The sequence below is a fragment of the Cotesia typhae genome, unplaced genomic scaffold (assembly GCF_013202065.1).
Source record: "Cotesia typhae breed Kobodo isofemale line unplaced genomic scaffold, CoteBio_Ctyphae contig_17, whole genome shotgun sequence".
In the NCBI taxonomy this organism is placed as follows: domain Eukaryota; kingdom Metazoa; phylum Arthropoda; class Insecta; order Hymenoptera; family Braconidae; genus Cotesia; species Cotesia typhae.
This window is the reverse complement of record NW_027423724.1, coordinates 349,017-370,143: the sequence shown is the minus strand read 5'-3', so window position 1 is coordinate 370,143 and position 21,127 is coordinate 349,017. Positions and strand designations below refer to the sequence as shown.

Genomic DNA, 21,127 nt, shown 5'->3' with positions numbered 1-21,127 from the left:
CTGTAGGTAGCACTGTCATCCAATTGAGCGGGTTTCAAATAATCTTAATCTCTTGATAATACGAAACATGACTATGCGTTTAATATATTGCGTCATTTACTAACAACAATATCATAATAACAATAAATAATATTGGTAACCATAATAAAAATAACAATAATAGTAATTATAATACTGAAAGTATTAATATCGGTAATAATAAATTGATGTTAAAAATGAAAGCAATAATAATGTTTATCATTATCATTATTATTACTAAAATGATTGTTGTTATTAATAAATCCGAACAAAAACAGTTTCACTGTAAAAATTGCGCCAAGTCTACGTTCATAAAACTCATTTCAATAACGTTTGCACTTTACAAAAAAATAAGACTCGATATAATAATTGTCATTCTCTACAAAAAAAGTGAAATACAAAAAATACCAAGAAACTGTCATAATGTTAAAAAAATTGAAAGAAAATTTGTTGAAAATTTAAAAATTAAAAAAAAATTTTTTTATCGTACTTGGCGCGCGTCATTGAGTACCCCAAATTTTTTCAGGATAAATAAACATCCTTTTAATGATTAAAAATTTATAATTAAGTCCACCTATAAAATGCATGAATTTAATTAATCAACTAATATTATTTAATAATAAGTTTTACAAAATTTAGGTAAAATCGACATGTCATACGTATGTTATTTGAAATTTTTTAATCTTCCAGACATCATTTATGATTTTACTAAAACGCTCTCTCATGTTTGGTTATGAAAACTACTTCAAAGTGGATACAATTGAGTGCTCTAGAAAAGAAAACATATGGCCGACTAAATCGAGAAAATGCGGTGTGATTGCCAATCAAAATGTGTTAATTACAATTAAACTAAGAAATATCAAGTTTCTTCATTGAAGCTTAATGGCAGAGCTGAAAAAAATTGAATCCAAAAATTTTATATAATTTCAGATGATTTCACCACACCACCATATTGATAGTTATGTCCACTAAACATTTAAAAAAAAATTTAAAAACGGATTTTTTCACAGAAACTCATAATTAATCGAGTAAGCAGTGTTTTTAATGAGTTGAGTATGCTTGACTAATGTAAATTTATAAGTATAAGAATGTATGAAATCATATATTATGTAATTAGAGCTGATCAGCTCGAATATGTATAACTATACATAATTACATAAATTCGAGCAAAATCGTTTTTTCTCGGGTTGAAATTCTTCCGAAGAAATTTCCCATGTAGGAAAGAACAACGGGCCTAAGCTTGTTCCAGACTTGGCCCAACTCTGTACAACTCTGGCCCAAGCTTGTATACCAGACTTGGCCCAATCTTGGCGAAAGTCTGGAATGATAACATGGGGCCAAGCTTGTATGCCAGACTTGGCCCAGTCTTTGTTGCCACGACTGGGTCAAGCTTGTATGCCCGAGTTTACCCCGAATTAACCCAAAGTTGACCCAGAGTTGGCCCAGCCTTGGTTACCATGACTGTGCCAAACTTACTCAAATCTGCAAAATTAATTTTAAAAAGTAGAAAATCTTAATTAAATGAGCGATTCTCTGTTTCAATGTAGTACTAACGCAAGTTTGTGACGTGTAATTACTTATTAAAGCTTACCCGATTTAATATAGAGAAATAAAGTATTTGACGGAACCGAGATTCGAATCCTAGTCGCGCGCTTGTAAGCCGACGCCTAAACCAATACGCCATTAAAACGACCGGTCGATCTAAAGCTTATCATTCTTATAAGCCAAATCTATTTAGAGGCAGATTTTTACGGTTAGTTATTTATATTGATTATTTTTTTTTATGGTGATGATATTTCTAAATATTTATTCCAATCAAATAAAATTAATTAAAAATTTACAAATATTTTCCTTAGTTATTGAGGCTTGGCCCAAAGCTGGCGTGTCATGGATCGACCAAGGTTGGGTTACCCAGTCCCGGGTCAAGGCTGGCGTGCCATAGAACGGCCAAGGCTGGGTTACCCAGGCTTGGCCCAACGCTGGTTTACCGAAGAAACGGCCAAGGCTACTTTACCCAGTCTTGGGCCAAGACTGGGACACCAAGCTTGGTACCCCAATATTGGCGCAAGCTTGGCCCCGGCGTTCAAATCTGGCGATTCCTACATGGGTTGGGGTACTCAATGACGCGCGCCAAGTACGATAAAAAAAAATTTTTTTTAATTTTTAAATTTTCAACAAATTTTCTTTCAATTTTTTTAACATTATGACAGTTTCTTGGTATTTTTTTGTATTTCACTTTTTTTTGTAGAGAATGACAATTATTATATTGAGTCTTATTTTTTTTGTAAAGTGCAAACGTTATTGAGATGAGTTTTATGAACGTGGATTTGGCGCAATTTTTAACAGTGAAACTGTTTTTGTTCGGATCTCTTATCTCGAGGTACATTCGTTACAAAAGACCTCGAATGATAAATAATCGATTTAAATATCTAAATATATAAGCAATTTGATTTTTTAGTTTTAAAATTGATAGATGATGTTAGCAGATCATCTAGGGGGATATGACGCCCAAAAGTTTCACATCCAGCAATACTGACCGAGTTGCGTGATGTACCCTATCTGCTGCTGTTCCGACCGATGTCAATTACTGGGGATTATATCGTTAATCTGTTTTACCTACTGATTAATGGACTGTATCCTATATCTGTCGGTAATTTAGGGTATTTTTAACGTGTCATGGATGATAACTACACCATTTACCCTGATAGCCACACTTTTTGTGTAAATGCTTGTAGTATAGTGATTTTAGTCAAGTTAATACCAACTTCACGCCAAGTATTGTATTGTAAAAAGTATATACAATATGCGTTGAAAATGTATAGTAACTTAACGTAAATCTACGGCCGCAATTTAAATCCAAATTTTAACAAAGTTTTTGAATTCAAAATGTTATTGAAAAGTTGAAATGATTTATTATTAGAAAATTGTAAAAACTTTGACTGTAAGATTTAAAGAAAATATTTTTTGTTTAAAATTGTAGATATCCTGAGTTTAAATTTAACTTTAAGTTACGTTAGAAAGTTAAAAAACTCTATTTTCTTTTAAGCTTACCAAAATTAATTGGCTAGTACATATAAAGAAATAATGAAGAAAAATCGCAAGGTTTAAAAAAACTGGAAAGCGTAATGAATAGCATGTAAAAATTTTATTTCTGAAATATTTTTAGGTTAAAGAAAATTGAAAAATCATGTTTATTTTGTAGCTTTAAATATTTATTATTAAAATTAATTTATCATCAATACATTTTTGTACATTCGAGAACCTAAAAATAATAAATTTTTCAGTTCATCATTTATTTTTATTTTACTGTAATAACTGTAATTACAATTATACATTTAATAAATTATAAAAATAGTACTATACTTCTTTATTATATATTATATTTATCTCTAATTATTAAAATACAAATATTATAACATTGAGAGACAATATTTTATAAATGACTATATCCAGAATTATGAGATCAACTCTATATATCAATTTAGAATAGTTCAGGATAAAGTAACAGTAACGTATGCATTATTCAACTGTTCATCATTAACAGTATGATCTAAAAATTGTTTGTTTACCCATAATGGAACTCTATAACATTTGCTTTGTATTTCACTATATGCAATAATGACAGCTTGAGTATCATTGAGTGAAGTACACAGATAAACCCCAAATTTAGTAGACGGCTGATTTGAAATTGTGTAAAACGATTGTAACTTTTCAAAAACATGTAAAGCAAAATAGTAATTACTATTGTAAATAATGATGTTCTTTATAATACCAATTCTACCTTGTTGGGTAATTACTGTGTTATCATTATTCTGAATAGAGAAGAAGAAAGTTGGAGTTTGCACATTTTCATACTGAGTTGATAAATTTTCAAATACGGTAGGAATCGGACCACAATTATGAATGCCAGAAGCTTTAAAAATTTTGGTATCATTTTCTGTCACGACAGAAAATTGTACTTCCTCATGAACTCTTTTATAGATTTGTTGAAGCGGTTTATCTGATTTTCTTACAAAACCACGATAAACGGGCATTTTATTTTCATATGAAAATGCAGAAACAGAATCAAGGATCCGTATAATCTATAGTCCGCAGGCAGATGTAAAATACCATGAGCGTTATAAGTCAAGAACTGCAAGCCGTGAATATCTTCAGCCTTAATCACATAACTTTTCAGTGACTCTTCAGCGAAGTCCACATTTTCTGGAGAAGATGAACTATTTAATAAAACCCGCATAGAAGAGTGGAGCAACAGGAAGTGATCATACTGTTCAACAGTAATTATTCCGCGAAACACAACTATAAAAGTATATAAAAGCAGTTGACGAAACTCTGTAGCTTTAAAATTAACCAATTTATCCAACTCTCGAGGTATTCGAGCAAATTCTCGTGGACAATGAAGTTGAAGAGTTATTAATCGATTTGACAGCAGCTTCACTTTAAAGCTTGGTAGTTTCTTGAGTTTACACTTCCCGAACACTAGCGATCCAATAGTTTTCTTCATTATGCCTAAACACACTAAGTGCATATAGTCAAAAGATACTTGATGCACCAGATCTATTGGTAGATCATGCAGAGCCGACTTTCCTTCATGATGATCTACATCTTTCAACGCTCTATAATCAGCATCAGTTCTGGGCTCATAATTGATACCAGGAAACCGATTAGATCCACCGTGTTGAGATCCTTCGACATGGCACTTAGAGCAGGGAGTTTTTGCCGTATGACCACGATGATTAAGTACTGAAGCCCGTGCCGGAGCATCAGCAATAAAACATCTAAGTTCAATAGGAATTTTTTTTTGTTTATATTCTATGCCTTCATTCATCATAATATTCTTCACTTCTCCAACAAAATCCGCAAAGAAATCAGTAAAAGACTGTGGCTTTTTGTCACCTTTATAAATACCAAGAAGCTCAGGCTTATCATATTCCTCCAAATTTACTACACGAAATTGAATAGGCCATAAAGTAATTTCTTTATTTAATTCTGCACCATCTGTACTGAAGTCAATCAATAATTTGTCAGGTATAGATTTTAATCGTACACGATTTAAAATCGATTGTAGCATTTTTTCTAAGCCTAAATGTAAATATTCTCCCGGAGCGACTTCTTTTACTGTAATTTTATCGCGCGGAGTTTTCAATAGAGACCGACAATCTTGAGGCAAGAACCGTAGTTGTGGGTGAAGTCTTACAACTTTTAATACGGCATTACTTTGCACTTGATTCAGCTTGTTTTCAACAAAACATTTGGCCAGATGCGCTTTTAATGTTTGTGCAATTGATTCAATGTTTTTAGGCTCTTGCTCTACGATGTTATTCGTATCTAATGTTGAACAACTTTCGTCAGGGGCAGTACACGTAAATAATCCTTGCATATTAATATTTTTATTTCTGCTAACTTTATCACTGAGATTGCTTGGCAATCCCAATAAATGTAATGATGATTGTCTATCATCTTTTGCGAAAGTGTCATTACTTGTGTCTTGCATTTCAGATAAGCTTCTTTCTTCAATCGGCTTCTCAGTTACATTTTCTTCCTGGATAATAGATGAGTTTTCTTCTCCTATCCGGCTTTCACTTCCATTTTTAGTCAACACCAGCAATTTACACGATGAACTGTTATTAATAATGGGAAAAACTACATTACTCTTCGTAGAGCAACGTTCATTACAATTCAAGGAAGCATCGAACGAATCATAATATTGTTTCTTAATTTTTCTTTTGTGGTTGTCTGAAAGTAAGTCCCAGGGTTTCCGCGAGCCTGGACGGCAATCGGGATGAAATTTATTAGGATCCATCGTTGATATTTTCAAGAAAGTTTTGACCTAGAAAGCAAAAAAAATCGATTGTAGATTATTAAATTTTTTTCTTCTCAAAACAAATAAGAATATTATACTTACAATTAAGTGTCGGACTTGATTTAAGATATTTTCTTCAATGACCAATACTTTTATAATAGTATTAAGCTTAGAAAACACTGGCTAAGAAATAAGGCTAAAACGTTCTGACACTCCGTTATCCTTAGATTGTTACTCCTGAAATATAAAATATTATAACTCAGTTTATACTTCAATCCAATGTATCTGTTTTACCAAATGCACGAAATGCATTTACTACTAAATAATAAATCCACAAGTAAACTGATCGAAAACATAACTGCTAAATATTGGATAAAAAATTTGAAGTAGTATTGTAATGAAATAAAGCGCATCAACAGAATCATCTAACAGTTAACTGTAACTAATGGAGTACATAGTACTATCAATAAAAGTTACTTTGATAAGATAATTTATTGAATTTTTATTTCTTTCAGAAATTCAAAAAGCTTTTACTTGAATTTTATACTTAATTATTAAAAAATTAAATTTTTGTTCAATTGTAAAATATAGGTTATACTTGTGAACTTACGTTACATTTCTTTGTAAAAGTTTCTTCTATTATAAGTATCAAGAATCTTGTAAAACACGCGTTCAAAAATTTTTTTAAGTTACTTTATATCATTTATTTAAATTTTGAGAATTTTCAATTGACACTCATAATCGAAACACTTGTTGTTATGTTGTGAATGTATAAGTGAGGCTGAGCACACGTACACATACACTGCTCACAGACGTAAAAACATGGCGGATATTGCGACTGGGGAGTGCGCATATTTGGTAGTCACGTATACACTAATACATACGCAGCCCTTTATTTTCTCGGGTATAGTCATTCTCCCACTCTGGTTCCACCATTGAACATTGACTGTTTTTTGTTATTATATGTAATTGTAATAACACTATTGTAAGGACGCGTACGTGATTTTCCATAGCGAAGTTTTTATGTTTAATTATCTGGGTAAGTATTTTTCTGTTGCAATTTTTAACAATAGTATTGCTTGTAATTTCGAATTATATTTTACAGGTGTTAAAAAGCGAATAGCAATACAATACAGGTTCAGCGATGTCACACTCAAGTCGAAAGGTTAGTTTTTTTATTTTTAGTTAATATCAAGGTTTATATTTTGTTAAATAAATTATAATGAGTGTCATTGTTTGAATATTGTGTGTTTAAAGAATGGATTAATATTTAATATTCTAATTTTCATTTACTATTTTAAAAGTTAATTTATGTTAGCGGCATTTATACGCATCTTTTATAAAAAAAACAATTTACCATGACATGAAATTTAACAAAACTTAATAATTGGAGGTATGGAATTATTATTGTTAATTAATCACAATAATAGGTTATGATAGGTCGTCATGTAATTTCTTTGGGTTTATTGTAAAATATTTTTATTTCAAGTTCGACAATTTTTTCAACGTATATCTTTTTTTATTTCCCTGCTGTTTTAGGTGAATGAGAATTTGTGTTGATTTATTTCTATATGTTTTGATTGTAAGCTTTTTTGGAAATTTGGTTTCTTCATCAATGTTACTACTTTCGATTAAATCAGTATAGAATTAAAAACATTATTTACTGTCATTATAATTTTTCAGTAGCTGAAAATGTTATCATCAGTCCGATAGTGGCATTGGCAACGATTCATTTACAAATTTGACAACCCATTTTTGGATTGCGGCTATTTTTATTGTATAGGATAAATTTGGGGAAATTCACCAACCTTCAGTAACATCTGTAAATTTACAGCTGTTTCGTAATAAGTTAAATTATTCGTCAGTGGCATATGCAATTAATTATTAAGAATTGCATATTCACTTAGGTAAGTATTAATAAGCTTCTAGCATTCTAGAGAAAAACAACCAGACGTTTTATTATTGTCGATAAATTGAAAATTTTTGGTGAGTATATTACTGTAACACATGTTTCAACTAATTGAGAGATGACCTTTTCTTTGTTTGTGTTCATTTTCATTTTTGCGAAAGTCGTTTCATTATTATGTCCACGTTTCAATATTCTAAAAGCTAATAACTTCAGCCACTATCAGAATTGACTATTATGCATGTATCAGAGAGAAAAAAAGTCTAACTAGTATATCTTCCTAATATACAGTATCATCGCTAGTCGTTTGTTTTGACTGGCTCCAGTTTATGATGTTTAGATTCTCGTATAATTCACTATTCTTCAATATAAGCATTAATAAACATTTCTCCATAGTATTTACAATCCGGAATTGAAAATTAGCAGACAACAGTCCGATTGTTAAATTACATTGCGATTTAATTGACGCTTGTCGAGGAAAGGAGGTAAATAATTGAATTTACACATAATCTTGTGTATAGCCCACTATTTTGAAGCTATTTCCATAAATATTGTTTTCACTGCAGACAAGCTAAATTTTTCTTTCTGTCTTACTGGAGTAATGGCATTTAGGTTATGACAATACAACATTTATCGCTGTGCTAATATTTTGTATTTTCTACCATAGCAACAATATGGTCTATCAAGACCAACAACTCCTGAACTTAGCCTGGCTACGCAGCAACAATTGGGACTACCACCTCGATCATTGACTCCGGTGGCTCCAAGATCTCGTTCAACAACTCCCGACCTAAGCCTTCAAACACATCAACAAAGGCTACCGCTTCAACCATTGACTCAATTGATTACCAAAACCACTCAACAGCTTCCGACCAAAACCGCGTGCATCAGGGGCAACAGGGATTACCATCTCAACCACCGGCTACCGTAAAATCTTGCCGTACACCAGTTGTATTACAATCGAAGGAAGGGCCTGAAATTTTGAAACTTTTAAAAGAAGGTTTCCAAATGATTGATAATAAATTGACGTAAGTAAAATTATGAAGTTGCATGAATACACAAGTGAAGTGAGCGGTTTAAAAAACCTTAATGGTCTTAAATACGTTAGCTTATTATACGTAATTAACCTTCAAATGTTTCTGTTTTAAATGTTGACCGAGAGCTTATGACTTTCCTCATGTAGTTGTGAACCATTATAACATACAATTAATGCCCATTCTGATTTATTTGGTGTTTTAGATGTCTAAACCAGAAAGTGGATGCGATAACACAACGTCTTAAGTAAGTATATAAAACTGCAGCTATTTATTCGTATTGTGTTGAAATAAACTACAAATCAGTAAAAGTATCGATGGTTATACTGATTAAAGTTATCAATTCTGTCATTAATTCTGACGACATTTCTATATTCACAGAAAATGCTTTCACTTAAATGACTATCACTTCTCAACCACCTAACTTGCACAGTTTTTCTCGCGACGAATTTTCTTTTGTTTTTATGCTTGTAGTTAGTTTGAATAACGCGTAATCTTCAACATCATCGTCATTAAATAACTTTCCTGTTCCCTCACTTTTTGTATTAATCAGTTCCTTTAGCATGTCTTCATTGTAATTAGTTGTAGTTACCCACGTTACCCTAATTATAATTATAATTTAACCGTTTAGATTTTCTTTTATTCATAGTACGTTAGAAGCTGCAGTTAAAGTTTGCCAAAGTTCTAACGACGACTCATTTCATCGACCAAATTATCTTCCGTTCAAAACTCAAGCAGATATTTTGAAATATAATGAATCTTCAGATGCACAAGTTACTGAAATGGTTAATAGCAAATGAAATATTTTTAGTAATTTACTTTTCAAACCTGAGTTAAATACTGATTAAGTTTCTTTTGAATTATAGAAAAAATACTTATCATTTTATAATATGCACACTAACCTGAAAGATAACACCAGAGATATTCTGCAAAAAAATCGTTTAATGACAGATGACTTATTGACTCAAATTATTTGGATGGGAAAGAAGGGGCAGAAGACGAACAAACTACTTTTGGCAAAACATCGTATTGCTCATGATTTGTGTTGTAAATAACTGTTTATATTTCCTGTTTGTTCCTAATTAGTGATTACTTCAAAAGATGAAAATCTTGATTTATTTCTTTTTTAGCTGCTTTGCGAGGAATGTACCCGGATATGACATTTGTGGCCTTCAAAAGAGCTGTTGCTGCAGCGTTGAATGCTGCTAATTCTAGAGTCCTGGCTCAGAAAAACAGTCGTCGTGACGAGAACTCGAAACCAAAGAAAAATAAAGCAAATGAAGAGGAACATTTCCTGGGAGCGTGGACTCTAAGAGATGATGAAGAGTTATTGGAAGAAGACGATGACGACCGTGACGAAAATGGCAATCAAAAAAATTGTGAAATGTTGGTTGTGGAAAATTAACACTAAGTTTTTAATTTATTTTAAATGGAAAACAGTATTTTAAAAAGACATTTAAAGTTAATAGTTACTAATTTCTTATTATAATATTTTGCTCTGTATTATTTAAATAATTTTTAATATGTTTTTAAATTAAAAAAAAAAACTGTAATCTTTTAATTTGTATGCAATAAAAAAACATTTCATTACAATTTCTTTCAAAATATTAATGATTTTCTATTTTTCATCTACGGTTCGAAATTGTACTCAGCGCCATCTGGTAACAGAAATTTTTATGCTTTGTTTGCTTTACCGACTAATTCTTTCAAACTACTACCGGCAAGTTACTGACCGATAGGTAAAGCAGGCGAATTCCTAAAATCTGTGATGTTAACAAGTGTTGTCTCAAAGTTATCCACAAGTTTGCGTCAAGGCTTGCAATCCAAAATATTGAGTGAACTTGAAGTTAATTTGCGGCTCTAGATTATCCATAAGTTAGACTACATTTTAACGTTAACTTTTAAACAACATGGCTATCAGGGTATGTAAATGTTGTTGTAGATAAGGAAGTGCAATGTGAAAACTAAGAATAGTTTCTTTTTCTTACCAATAGGCTGCGCAACTTATATTGATTTGTTATGCCTCCGTCTGGTTTCAAAATGTTATATTAATGATTGTAGCGTTACCGACAGTTGATCTTTCGTCCGGGAGTATCCACTTAAAATGCTCGGCTTCATAGCGGGACAGGACATTCAAATTTAAATTAATTATATTAACGACTTATATTTAGTTATTAATCAAATAAAATGTACATATTTTTTTAGTTACTAAAACGTTTGGATGTACGAGTAAGAGAAAAAGTACAGAGGGTATATTGTAAAGTTCTGAGCTCTAAAAAAGAAGTAAGTCCAAAAATATCAGCCCAAAACCTCCGACGTTACGTCTCCAAGCCGTAGATCACACGTATATACTTAAACTATTATAATTCGTATTTTGCCTGACGTTTACTCTAATATATGCTGTGATTTTACCAAGCGATAAAAGCTACGATTCTCTCGTAAAAAAGGGTATTTTCAACTCTTCGTGCCAAGTTTTTTTTTTGGTCAGTACTTTCAGAGTTATCCTAGAAAAAGTTTTTGAAATAAAATCAAGAACTTTTCAGAACACTCGTGAAAACGATTTAAACTAAAAAAAATGTTTTTCTTTGGCTTTAAACGTATTCAGCCATTATTTTCTCATGAAACAGGGTATTTGGAACTTCTTTTTTCTCAAAAGTTTTTTTATTTAGTCAGTAGTTTTGGAGATATCCGAGAAAATGTTTTGAAAATGAATTTTTCATCAAATATGTTGAAACACTTTTAACTGGGAAAAATGTTTTTCTTTGGCTTTAAACGTATTCAGCCATCATATTCTTATAAAACAGGGCATTTGGAACTTCTTTTGTCCCAAACGTTTTTTTATTTGGTCCCTAGTTTTGGAGATATCCTAGAAAATGTATTGAAAATCATGAATTTTTCATCAAATATGTTTGAAACACTTTAAGCTGGGAAAAATTTTTTTCTCTGGCTTTAGACGTATTCAGCCATCATTTACTTATAAAACAGGGTATTTGGAACTTCTTTTGTCCCAAAAATTTTTTTATTTGGTCAGTAGTTTTGGAGATATCCTAGAAAATGCTCTGAAAATGATGAATTTTTCATCAATATGTAAAAACACAATTTTGGTAAACACCACATATAATTTCTGATACATCTAGACCCATAAAACGAAAAAGCCTAAACATTATCTAAAATAATTATGATCTGTATACATAAATAAATATCTTTGATCTTTTATGATATTTAGAATGCGTAAATTAGAAAATTATGAGTAAAACAAAACTTTTTAGGCATGAATTTTGTGCTAGTGTTCTCTGGTATGATATTGGACATTAGAATAAATAAATATGGATTTTTTTACTGATCAATTTGTATTCTCAGATGATATTTTTATTGATATAAAACTGAATACAACATAAGTTATTTTCTTCAATTGTCAGTAGCAAGTTATATTTTAATTTTTTTTGTTAGATTATCATTCCAATGCTGCTATACTTTCTTAATTATAATTTTTCTCTGAATACTCTTGAATATTTGTCTGTCATTGATTACCTTAACGCAAAAATAGTTTAAAATATAATAATGAAATCAAAAATAAAAACTTAATTAAACATTTGTCACAGATATTGGAATTTGTAATTTTTGAGCTCATTAATTATAATGAATATTTTAAGAAACAAAAACATAAAACAAAAAATAAACTTTACTTCGTATTTGTGAAACATATCTTAATATATTTCGAAATAAAACTAAAAAAATAAAAAATAACATGAATCTTTGTCACAGATAAAAAACTTATACATCAATGAGCTCATTATTAATCATCAATATTTCAAAACAATTACGATAATTTGAACATTAAAACATAAGCTCTTATTACTTATAAGTGAAACGTTTGCATAAATAATTTTGGTTTATTGTTTTGCTTAATGATAATAAATTATTTCTTAATATAGTTGTTTTAATTTACTGATATGTTATGTCGGACTCAGCGTCCGACATTTTTATTTTATAACAAATGGAATTTAATTATTCATAAATAGTTTTATGTTCTTACAACTAATTACATACATTTATTTTATTTTTAAATTTTTGTTATCTTCAAATTTATCAATAGTATTTTCAAAAGAAACTTATTTGAAAAATTTAGTTTTAGTTGGGCCTGACCATACTAAGGGATTTGAGCCTGAACAAATACCCTAATGGAATTTTAAACTTTGTCGAGATCCGAAATAGATATTTTCGATAACAAAATAAATGTATATATAAACAATAGTTTAAATAAAATAAAAGTAAATAATGATAAAAGAAAAAAATAAAAGGAATGTTATGATAATTCTAGTATTAACAGAAAAAAAATATATGTTGATAATTTAAGGAACAAAATTTAATAACTATAATTTAAGTTTAAATAAACAAAAAATAAATAAATGTTTTCTTTTATTTTCGAATAAAATAACGACTTAAATAAAAAGAAAAATTTAGATCTAAGAAACTAATGATAATTTGTAATCTATGCACAAATTAATTTTTATCTAACTAATTTAATATAAAAATTTGGTCACAGTAAATAATTTAATGTAAAATAGTACACATGTATGTCTTTGTCTATACATAAATGCGCTTACGTATACACAAACACATAGATGTATAATAGAGCATAAGAGTAAAGGAGAAGCGATATTGTACTCTGACCCAAGTAGAGGGGACTCATGCAACATTATAGAAAAATCTAAGAGAGAGGGCAAGGGCTCAAGGAAATAGAAAAATAATTGGACATTATTTCTCCCATCTAGTAAAAATAAGTAACGCCCTAACATTCGACACCTTTACGATTTTCAACAAAAATATCTCTCGTTGTCCTGACGTCCTAGTGTTAACATCGAAAAAGTTTTTATAAGTTTCAATGAAACCACGCGTAAATTAAAAAAAAACAATTGTTAGTAAAGTAAATTTCAATTATGTAAAGAAACGGTAAGTTTCTTTACATAAGTGTTCATTTAAGTAAGTTCTTAATTGAGATTTTTATGTTTGTTTTAATAATTCAAATCTTTGTATGATAATTTTATAATATATTTATTAAATTGAATTCATTTTCTTATATTATAACTTCAACCCCTTCCCATAAAGCTTCAGATCCTTATCTATTAGCCTAATGGCTAGGATAAAAATAATTAAATTTTAGTTGCGTTTTCGACGTAACAGATAGATAATTTTTAATTTTTTTATTGATAATATCTTCATTTTTGGAAAACTATTTATTTTACTTGCCTATAAAAATATAATGAGGTCAGTAGCTTCTTATTATACACTTGAAACTACCTAGATAGACCACAATTCTATTTTATTTCATTACTTTGGACGAGTTTTTCTACTTGAAAAATACGTTAGGATAAAATCTATATAGAATATATATGATAGAATGTAATAAATAAGTCACTAATCATTTTGTTCCTTGTAAGATAAATAGTTTTTTTTTGTTTATAAATACTTCGAAGTTTTTAGGTTCGCCCCGGGCTTCGAGTATCTGCGAAGCTTGTCCAGTGAACTATTCTTTCATTATTATTATCACTTCCTTAATTTAAATAATACGCAGTCTCTTCTTTAAGTTTATTTCAGTGTTAAAGCACTAAGGATCTACATCTGCGCAGATGAACTATCAATCTCAAAACCCGACTGTAAGATAATTGTCTTAACATTAAATATTTATTTGCCGGGACCAGGTGTTAAAAGATGGAGGAGACACATTCGTGGTTATAATGATATTTATTCTAAAATTAATCACAGGCGTAGTTTTGATTGTACAGAGTTGTACAGTTTGAGTAGTTTACAAATATTGAGCACTTTGAACACTTATTATGATCTTGAATTATTACATTGATTCATGAGTACGTGTTGGTTGAGTTTGATTGAGTTGTATTAATTAATGTATGTTAATTATACTGAGTATGAGTTGTAGGAATTTGATCTTCAATTGAACTGTTAATTAATTTACAATGTAATTAACACTAGCAATTATGAGCGATAAATATGAGTAATGGTGTAGAATTAGGTTCACCAGACGATTAATTAATTACACTTAATTAATAGTCATAGTATGAGCGTATGAATTGGATTGACTGAATGCAATGATTAATAGAGTGAGTGAGTGCAAGTGTAGAGAGAGCTTGAGCTGAATCTGTGGAGTTCACAGTAATGATTAATTGAATGAGCTGTATAAATTAGAGTCACTGGATTATTAATCAATTAACAATATAATTAACTTTCACAGTGTGAGCGAAATGAGCCTTAAACTAGTGAGCTTAATTGATTACGTGAGTCTCGGGATGCGAGATAGAACACACAACGTTGAACACGGAATGGCCGACAGGCCCAAGTGCTGGTGGCAGTCACCCCCAATCTCCACCACGCAACATTTGCAATGCGGCATTTTATTTTGCTGCATAATGACGAATTTCTATTAGCAATTGTAATATTATCGTTGCTAGGTAGAAAGTGTAGGTGACTGTTCTACATGTGTATGAGAGAGAGCGACACATGAGTAGCCATGTGACAATGAGTAGGAGAGAGAGGGAGCATGTGAGTATGGATTGTGATAAAGTGATCTCAGATGATTTACAATAAATACTTAATTGTACCCGAGTTGCCAATGATTGCTGGTGAATAAGATGAGTAGCGATGCTATAGTTGGCTTCAGTGAAGCTGAGTGGATGAGTTTGATGATTTCGTAAATACACAAAATTGCACTGGTCACGGTAAATGCGTGTGTACGCTGTACAATTAGCACGTGTTATGAGGAGTATGGCTGCTTGCCGGTGAGCCAGTTGAGTTGAGGTAGAACACCCGAGGGCGCTTGTGTAGCGGCGCCTCGGTGCTACCAGTTTGTTGCGGGAAGGTTTGAATGATTCCGCAACAATCACAATACTTTGATTGCATCCGAAAAAATAAATTTTTTTTTGTAAATAAGTGATTTTTTAATTTTCTAAAATCAACTTATTTAGTTATTATGTATTTATGTCTTACATTTAGTCTTAGCATTAGTCTTACGACGATTCTCTTTACGTCGCTCGTTATCAATAAAAATCCTCAATTTCATTGCTGATCTATTGCCTAATACTGGGTTCTTATTGATAGCTTTTTGACATCGACTTATAGATGGAACTTTTTCTAACCGAGAAAGTTCACCAAATTCATTAAGTACAGCAGTTTTTTCTCCTTCTGTCCATGTAGTACGAAAGATTTTTTTCCGTTTATTATCTGAAAATTTAAAATAATTATCTGAATTTTTCTCTACACAATAGCTTAAAAATGTAGTATATTTTAAATAAGTAATTTTATAGCTTAATTAAAATTTCATTAAGAATTACTTAGCAGGATAAAATTTTTTTCTCTTCTTTCTTTCAAATCAATAATCATTGAATTATTACATATTTAACAATAATAACAGTATTCTCTTCAGTAAAATAAAAGTCCTTTTCGTGTTACGATTAAGTAAGATCATTTTAAACTTCTTTAAGTTTGATGTTGTGTAACTTAAGTTGACAGTAACTAACTAAAAAATTTTTTGGTAATCAAGTTAAAAATGTTCCTATGAAGAGTAGTTGCAAGTTTCTACTTAGTTTATTATGCAACGTATCGTATTAATAGGACAATGAAATTTATCGAGAATCGAATCGAATTTTGAATTGTTTTTTTTTCAGTACCCGTTAATTACACTTAGCCAAAAACTTATACGTTCTACGTTTAATTAATTTTACTACGTTAAAGGTTTACACTTATAATCATATCCATTTTACTAACCTGATTTATTCATAGTAACGTTATTCTTACTTTTATAATCTGAGTCGTCACAACGATTTCGTTGCGTTCGCGAAATCTTGTGAACAGAAACGACTTTCTCAGACGTTTGAATAGTCTTAATTACATCATGGATTTCTTCGTCATTATTATCGTTTTCGCCCTCATTCTCGTCGCTACTACTGCTACCACTGCTGTTATCATCTTCATCGTGACTCATCGCAGTTTTCAATAACTGACCTATAAGAGTCATTTTAGCGACAGGCACATCGACTCGGTATATATTCTTGTGAATTTCTTTATGATGTCCCATAAAATTTGCAAGACGATCTACTTTTGCATCTTCTAAGCCAATCATAGCTGTAGACGTTGCAACATGTTTGCGTAATTTCGTCGCTCGTAATCTTTCGGGAAATTTAGCTCCACATTCAACCGCATACTTTCGTAGTAAAGGACAAATTCGTATGTACGGTTTTTGAGATGAATTGATAGTGTAACGGCAAAATATAAATGGATTATCATTTTTTACACCTACATGCTTTCGATATTTAATAATTAGGCTTATACATTTTACAATAAAGCGATGAAGTAACACCGGAACTACGATCTAACTTTCCTCGAGTTGTTATGCGAGTAAATCGTGCCGCAATTTTTTGAGCTGACTGAGACAGCTGATCATACACATTTGAATTAACTTTTTGACGTTATACTTCTTTTGGCGCGTTGGAGAAAATTGATGAGGGTGAATTTTTACGATGCGCGTGCACACCAACTCCCAAATTTAACAGTATGAAATTAGTTCTAGGTGGCATGAAAGTCGATAGCTATGTTCAAGTTGTATATTCTAGTATTTTTGTACTTAGAAGTTCTAAGTTAGAATAGGGATGCACGATTCCAAAAGAAAAATCGATCTCGAGAATCGCGATAAATTTTATCGAAAGAATAGATCCTTCATAAAATCGAGTGTGAAAGAATCGATCCACTGATAATCGATCGTTTGAATGAAGGCGTAATTTTCAAGTTTAAAGAATTCCATATCATTATAATGAACTAATTTAAAAATTAATATGGCTTATGCTAATGCATTTTCAATTATTAAAACGAAGTGTCTATTGACACCATCCACGGAAAATCCGTGACTCTAACACTGAGTCCGGGAATGGATTGAGTGAATGGATTTTTAATTCAAATCGGGTATTTTAACTTCAAGAATTAAATTCCGTGGCACTAAGCACTAAAGCCCGGGTCTGTAAACATCTATCGTCCGTGGCTCCAAGCATTTGAATCCGGATCTGTAAGCATCTATCGTCCGTGGATCCAAGCATTAGTTCGGGTCTGTAAGCATCTCTTGTCCGTGGCTCTAAGCATTAGTCCGGGTCTGCAAGTATCTCTTGTCCGTCGCTCCAAGTATCAGTCCGTAGCTCCAAGTATCAGTCCGGGTCTGCAAGCATCTATCGTCCGTGGATCCAATCATTAGTCTGGGTCTGCAAGCATCTATCGTCCGTGGCTCCAAACATTAGTCCGGGTCTGCAAGCATTGCTTGTCCGTGGCTCCAAACATTAGTCCGGGTCTGCAAGCATCTCATGTCCGTGGCTCCAAGCATTAGTCCGGGTCTGTAAGCATCTATCGTCCGTGGATCCAAGCATTAGTCCGGGTCTACAAGCATCGCTTGTCCGTGGCTCTAAGCATTAGTTCGGGTCTGTAAGCATCTCTTGTCCGTGGCTCTAAGCATTAGTCCGGGTCTGCAAGTATCTCTTGTCCGTCGCTCCAAGTATCAGTCCGGGTCTGCAAGCATCTATCGTCCGTGTATCCAATCATTAGTCTGGGTCTGCAAGCATCTATCGTCCGTGGCTCCAAGCATTAGTCCGGGTCTGCAAGCATCTATTGTCCGTGGATCTAAGCATTAGTCCGGGTCTGCAAGCATTGCTTGTCCGTGGCTCCAAACATTAGTCCGGGTCTGCAAGCATCTCTTGTCCGTGGCTCTAAGCATTAGTCCGGGTCTGCAAGTATCTCTTGTCCGTCGCTCCAAGTATCAGTTCGTGGCTCCAAGTATCAGTCCGGGTCTGCAAGCATCGCTTGTCCGTGGCTTCAAACATTAGTCCGGGTCTGCAAGCATTGCTTGTCCGTGGCTCCAAACATTAGTCCGGGTTTGCAAGCATCTCACGTCCGCGGCTCTAAGCATTTAAATTTGGATCTGTTTTTCCGTGGCTCCAAACATTAGTCTGGGTCTGTAAGCATTTATCCGTTGTAGGCATTTAATTCCGTTGCCCTACGCATTAATGACCGGGTCTGTAAGCATCTATCGTCCGCGGATCCAAGCATTAGTTCGGGTCTCCAAGCATCTCTTGTCCGTGGCTCCGAGTATTCGTCTGGGTCTGTAAAGATTTATTGTCTGCGGCTAGTAGCTTTGCATTTCGTGACTTTAAGCATCGAATAACCGCGGTCTTAAACATCTACTGTTCCATATTCCATTACAAGCAATGACTCTCTTCGCTATAATGGTGCAGTTCTATTATAACAAACATTAGATCGCTATAAAATTGGTTCTTTTCAACTTTCCGCCAAGAACACTGATGTTTTTTGAAATTCGTGAAGTTAATGGTTTTACCCCGTTATTCGAAAATCGAGTTTTCATCAGATCTCGACGTTTTGAGGCCTTAGAAATCTTCCCTGACTATTTCTACGATGGTGTGTGTGTGTGTGTTTTTTTTTTTTTTTTTTTTTCCCATTAGGGGAGGAATCTTTTTTTCGGATTCTAGGCGTAGTTGTTTAGCCCGGATATGTGGCGACTCGATGCAGCGTCATACTAAAACTCGACGCTAGCGCCCCTACCCACTAAACCCTGAACCCCTTTCCTCTTTCCTCTAATCCCTCATGGAAACCGCCGTTAGGCATTACTTCGTGGGGGAGGATATAGCGACTGCTTTTCCTTCTGGTAACTAAATTATTATTTTACCTTTCTTCTAGTTGTTGTCATTTGCTCTTTTTCTTTCGATGGAACGCAAGTCTATAAGGACTTCTGTTACAAACGTGTTTGCAGCGTTCCAGGCAGCCTTTGATGACAGCATTGCTTTGTAACGGTAATTTTTGAGTGTTTTTAAATTAACTAAATCCCAATGAAACGAATACTGCGACACTAACACCCCTGTTGCTCGAATCTGAAGCTCGCCGAGGTCCAGGGTCATAAACGGGGATTGCCAAATATACAAACAAAATAAAAGCCAAAACAAAAACTCAATTAAATCAAAATAGGTAACTAAAACTAAAGAAATAACTCGAAAAGTCAAACAGGTTATGATAAAGATAAAATAGAACAATTTATTTATCAAAATCAATTAAATAAATCAACGAACAAAAATTACAACTTAATCAAACACACGTGATATAATTTTAGATACCTTTCGCCGGTAACGTAGATCCGATCAAAGACTGTCAAAACCGGTCTTTACAAAATAAAAACCTCTCTCATACACTCTCACTCGCCGTGAGTGTCAAAGTCGCGAACTACAATCTCCAAAAGCTGGTACCCGGTCCCCCAGGAGACTAGACGTCACCCCTGGGCCTAAACCTCTACCCCGAGAGCGAATGGAGAATGTCCTCTTCGCCCCCACCTACACGGTGTATGATCACCTGCTGGATTTTTGACAGAAGGTCAAAAACCCAGGGAAGCCAAAATCTTGTTACGAGTTCAAAAGGTACTTACCAATACTCAAGACGAGCCGAGGTAATGTCCCTTCAGATGTTATTGGCGGAAGAATATTCACCACAATAACACTCGGTCACAAGACTTCCCCGATCGTGGAAAATTTTTGGGCTTTAACATTTTTCCAAAAGCTCTCTTACCGCAAACCGGAATGATCGTTTTAGCCACCTATCGAGGCTCGCGCAAGCTCATTAATTAACGAAAATTTCTAAGTCTTAATTTCTCAAATTTAATTCTTTAAAATAATAATCGTCATTTCCTTCATTATACATCCATTCGTTTCATCAAATTCACAATTCTTTATTATTTTAATCGGCCTTTCTTTCATTATCTATCCATTCGTCGAGTTTCCATACTAAAATCGGCTTGGAAATAATAATTTCCCTGGTCTTTTAATTTCTTTTACAATTAGTTTCTTTTGATCGCTTAATTTGCTCAGCTTCGAAAATAAATTCTCACACGCTTAATTTCTTAATTTAATCACACCTTCCGAAACAATAATATAATATTATACATAAAAAATATTTAAATAATAATCACTGCCATAATAAATATTTCCATTAAATAATTAATAAACATCGCCCTGAAACTTTTCATACGAAAGAAAAAAACTATACATAATTTATTTATTAATAAATTTTAACGCCAATAATACTCGAAAATACTCGGTTTGGACCCGCAATAGCAACTACTAATTTAATAAACTAATACTGGACACGTATTTTTAATAATAATAACGGAGAAACAAATAAACCCGGTGAAATCGGCCGGTCGAAGTATCAGGCGAACATGAAAGTTGAAGAGTAGGTAACCGCTGTCCTCTTCCTCCTTGCCCCGGTCTCCTCTCGCCGTCCCTTCTCTAATCGTCAGTCCCTTTTTCTACCTAG

General features: G+C 32.6%; 2 protein-coding genes across 6 annotated transcripts; one reads left to right on the top strand and one right to left on the bottom strand.

Annotated features, from left to right (window-relative positions):
- Window positions 1-4,027: 4,027 nt before the first annotated feature.
- Window positions 4,028-6,569, bottom strand: LOC141537829 (uncharacterized). Its single transcript, XM_074259009.1, has 3 exons — window positions 6,432-6,569; window positions 5,924-6,058; window positions 4,028-5,848 (listed from the first exon to the last, which is right to left on the bottom strand). Exon 3 carries the CDS (start codon window positions 5,819-5,821, stop codon window positions 4,028-4,030), a length of 1,794 nt encoding a protein of 597 aa, XP_074115110.1. The 5' UTR covers window positions 5,822-5,848; window positions 5,924-6,058; window positions 6,432-6,569.
- Window positions 6,570-6,722: 153 nt separating this feature from the next.
- LOC141537842 (uncharacterized) lies at window positions 6,723-10,354 on the top strand. Of its 5 annotated transcripts, none has more exons than XM_074259026.1 (8): window positions 6,723-6,860; window positions 6,927-6,986; window positions 7,505-7,728; window positions 8,395-8,755; window positions 8,967-9,008; window positions 9,393-9,546; window positions 9,628-9,808; window positions 9,892-10,354. In XM_074259026.1, exons 4-8 carry the CDS (start codon window positions 8,736-8,738, stop codon window positions 10,164-10,166), a joined length of 672 nt encoding a protein of 223 aa, XP_074115127.1. In that variant the 5' UTR covers window positions 6,723-6,860; window positions 6,927-6,986; window positions 7,505-7,728; window positions 8,395-8,735; the 3' UTR covers window positions 10,167-10,354. The 5 variants fall into 5 exon arrangements, with proteins under 5 accessions (XP_074115127.1, XP_074115126.1, XP_074115128.1 ...); XM_074259025.1 differs by having other exon boundaries at window positions 7,505-8,212; XM_074259027.1 differs by lacking the exon at window positions 7,505-7,728.
- Window positions 10,355-21,127: the final 10,773 nt, after the last annotated feature.

What these genes read in the sequence shown, in the direction of transcription:
- LOC141537829 (XM_074259009.1), bottom strand. Translation starts at nt 5,821, where the DNA reads ATGGATCCTAATAAATTTCATCCCGATTGCCGTCCAGGCTCGCGGAAA.
- LOC141537842 (XM_074259027.1), top strand. Translation starts at nt 8,736, where the DNA reads ATGATTGATAATAAATTGAC. An exon ending in GCGATAACACAACGTCTTAA is followed by an intron (nt 9,009 to 9,392) that starts GTAAGTATATAA and finishes TTAACCGTTTAG; the next exon opens with ATTTTCTTTTATTCATAGTA. An exon ending in ATGCACAAGTTACTGAAATG is followed by an intron (nt 9,547 to 9,627) that starts GTTAATAGCAAA and finishes TTTGAATTATAG; the next exon opens with AAAAAATACTTATCATTTTA.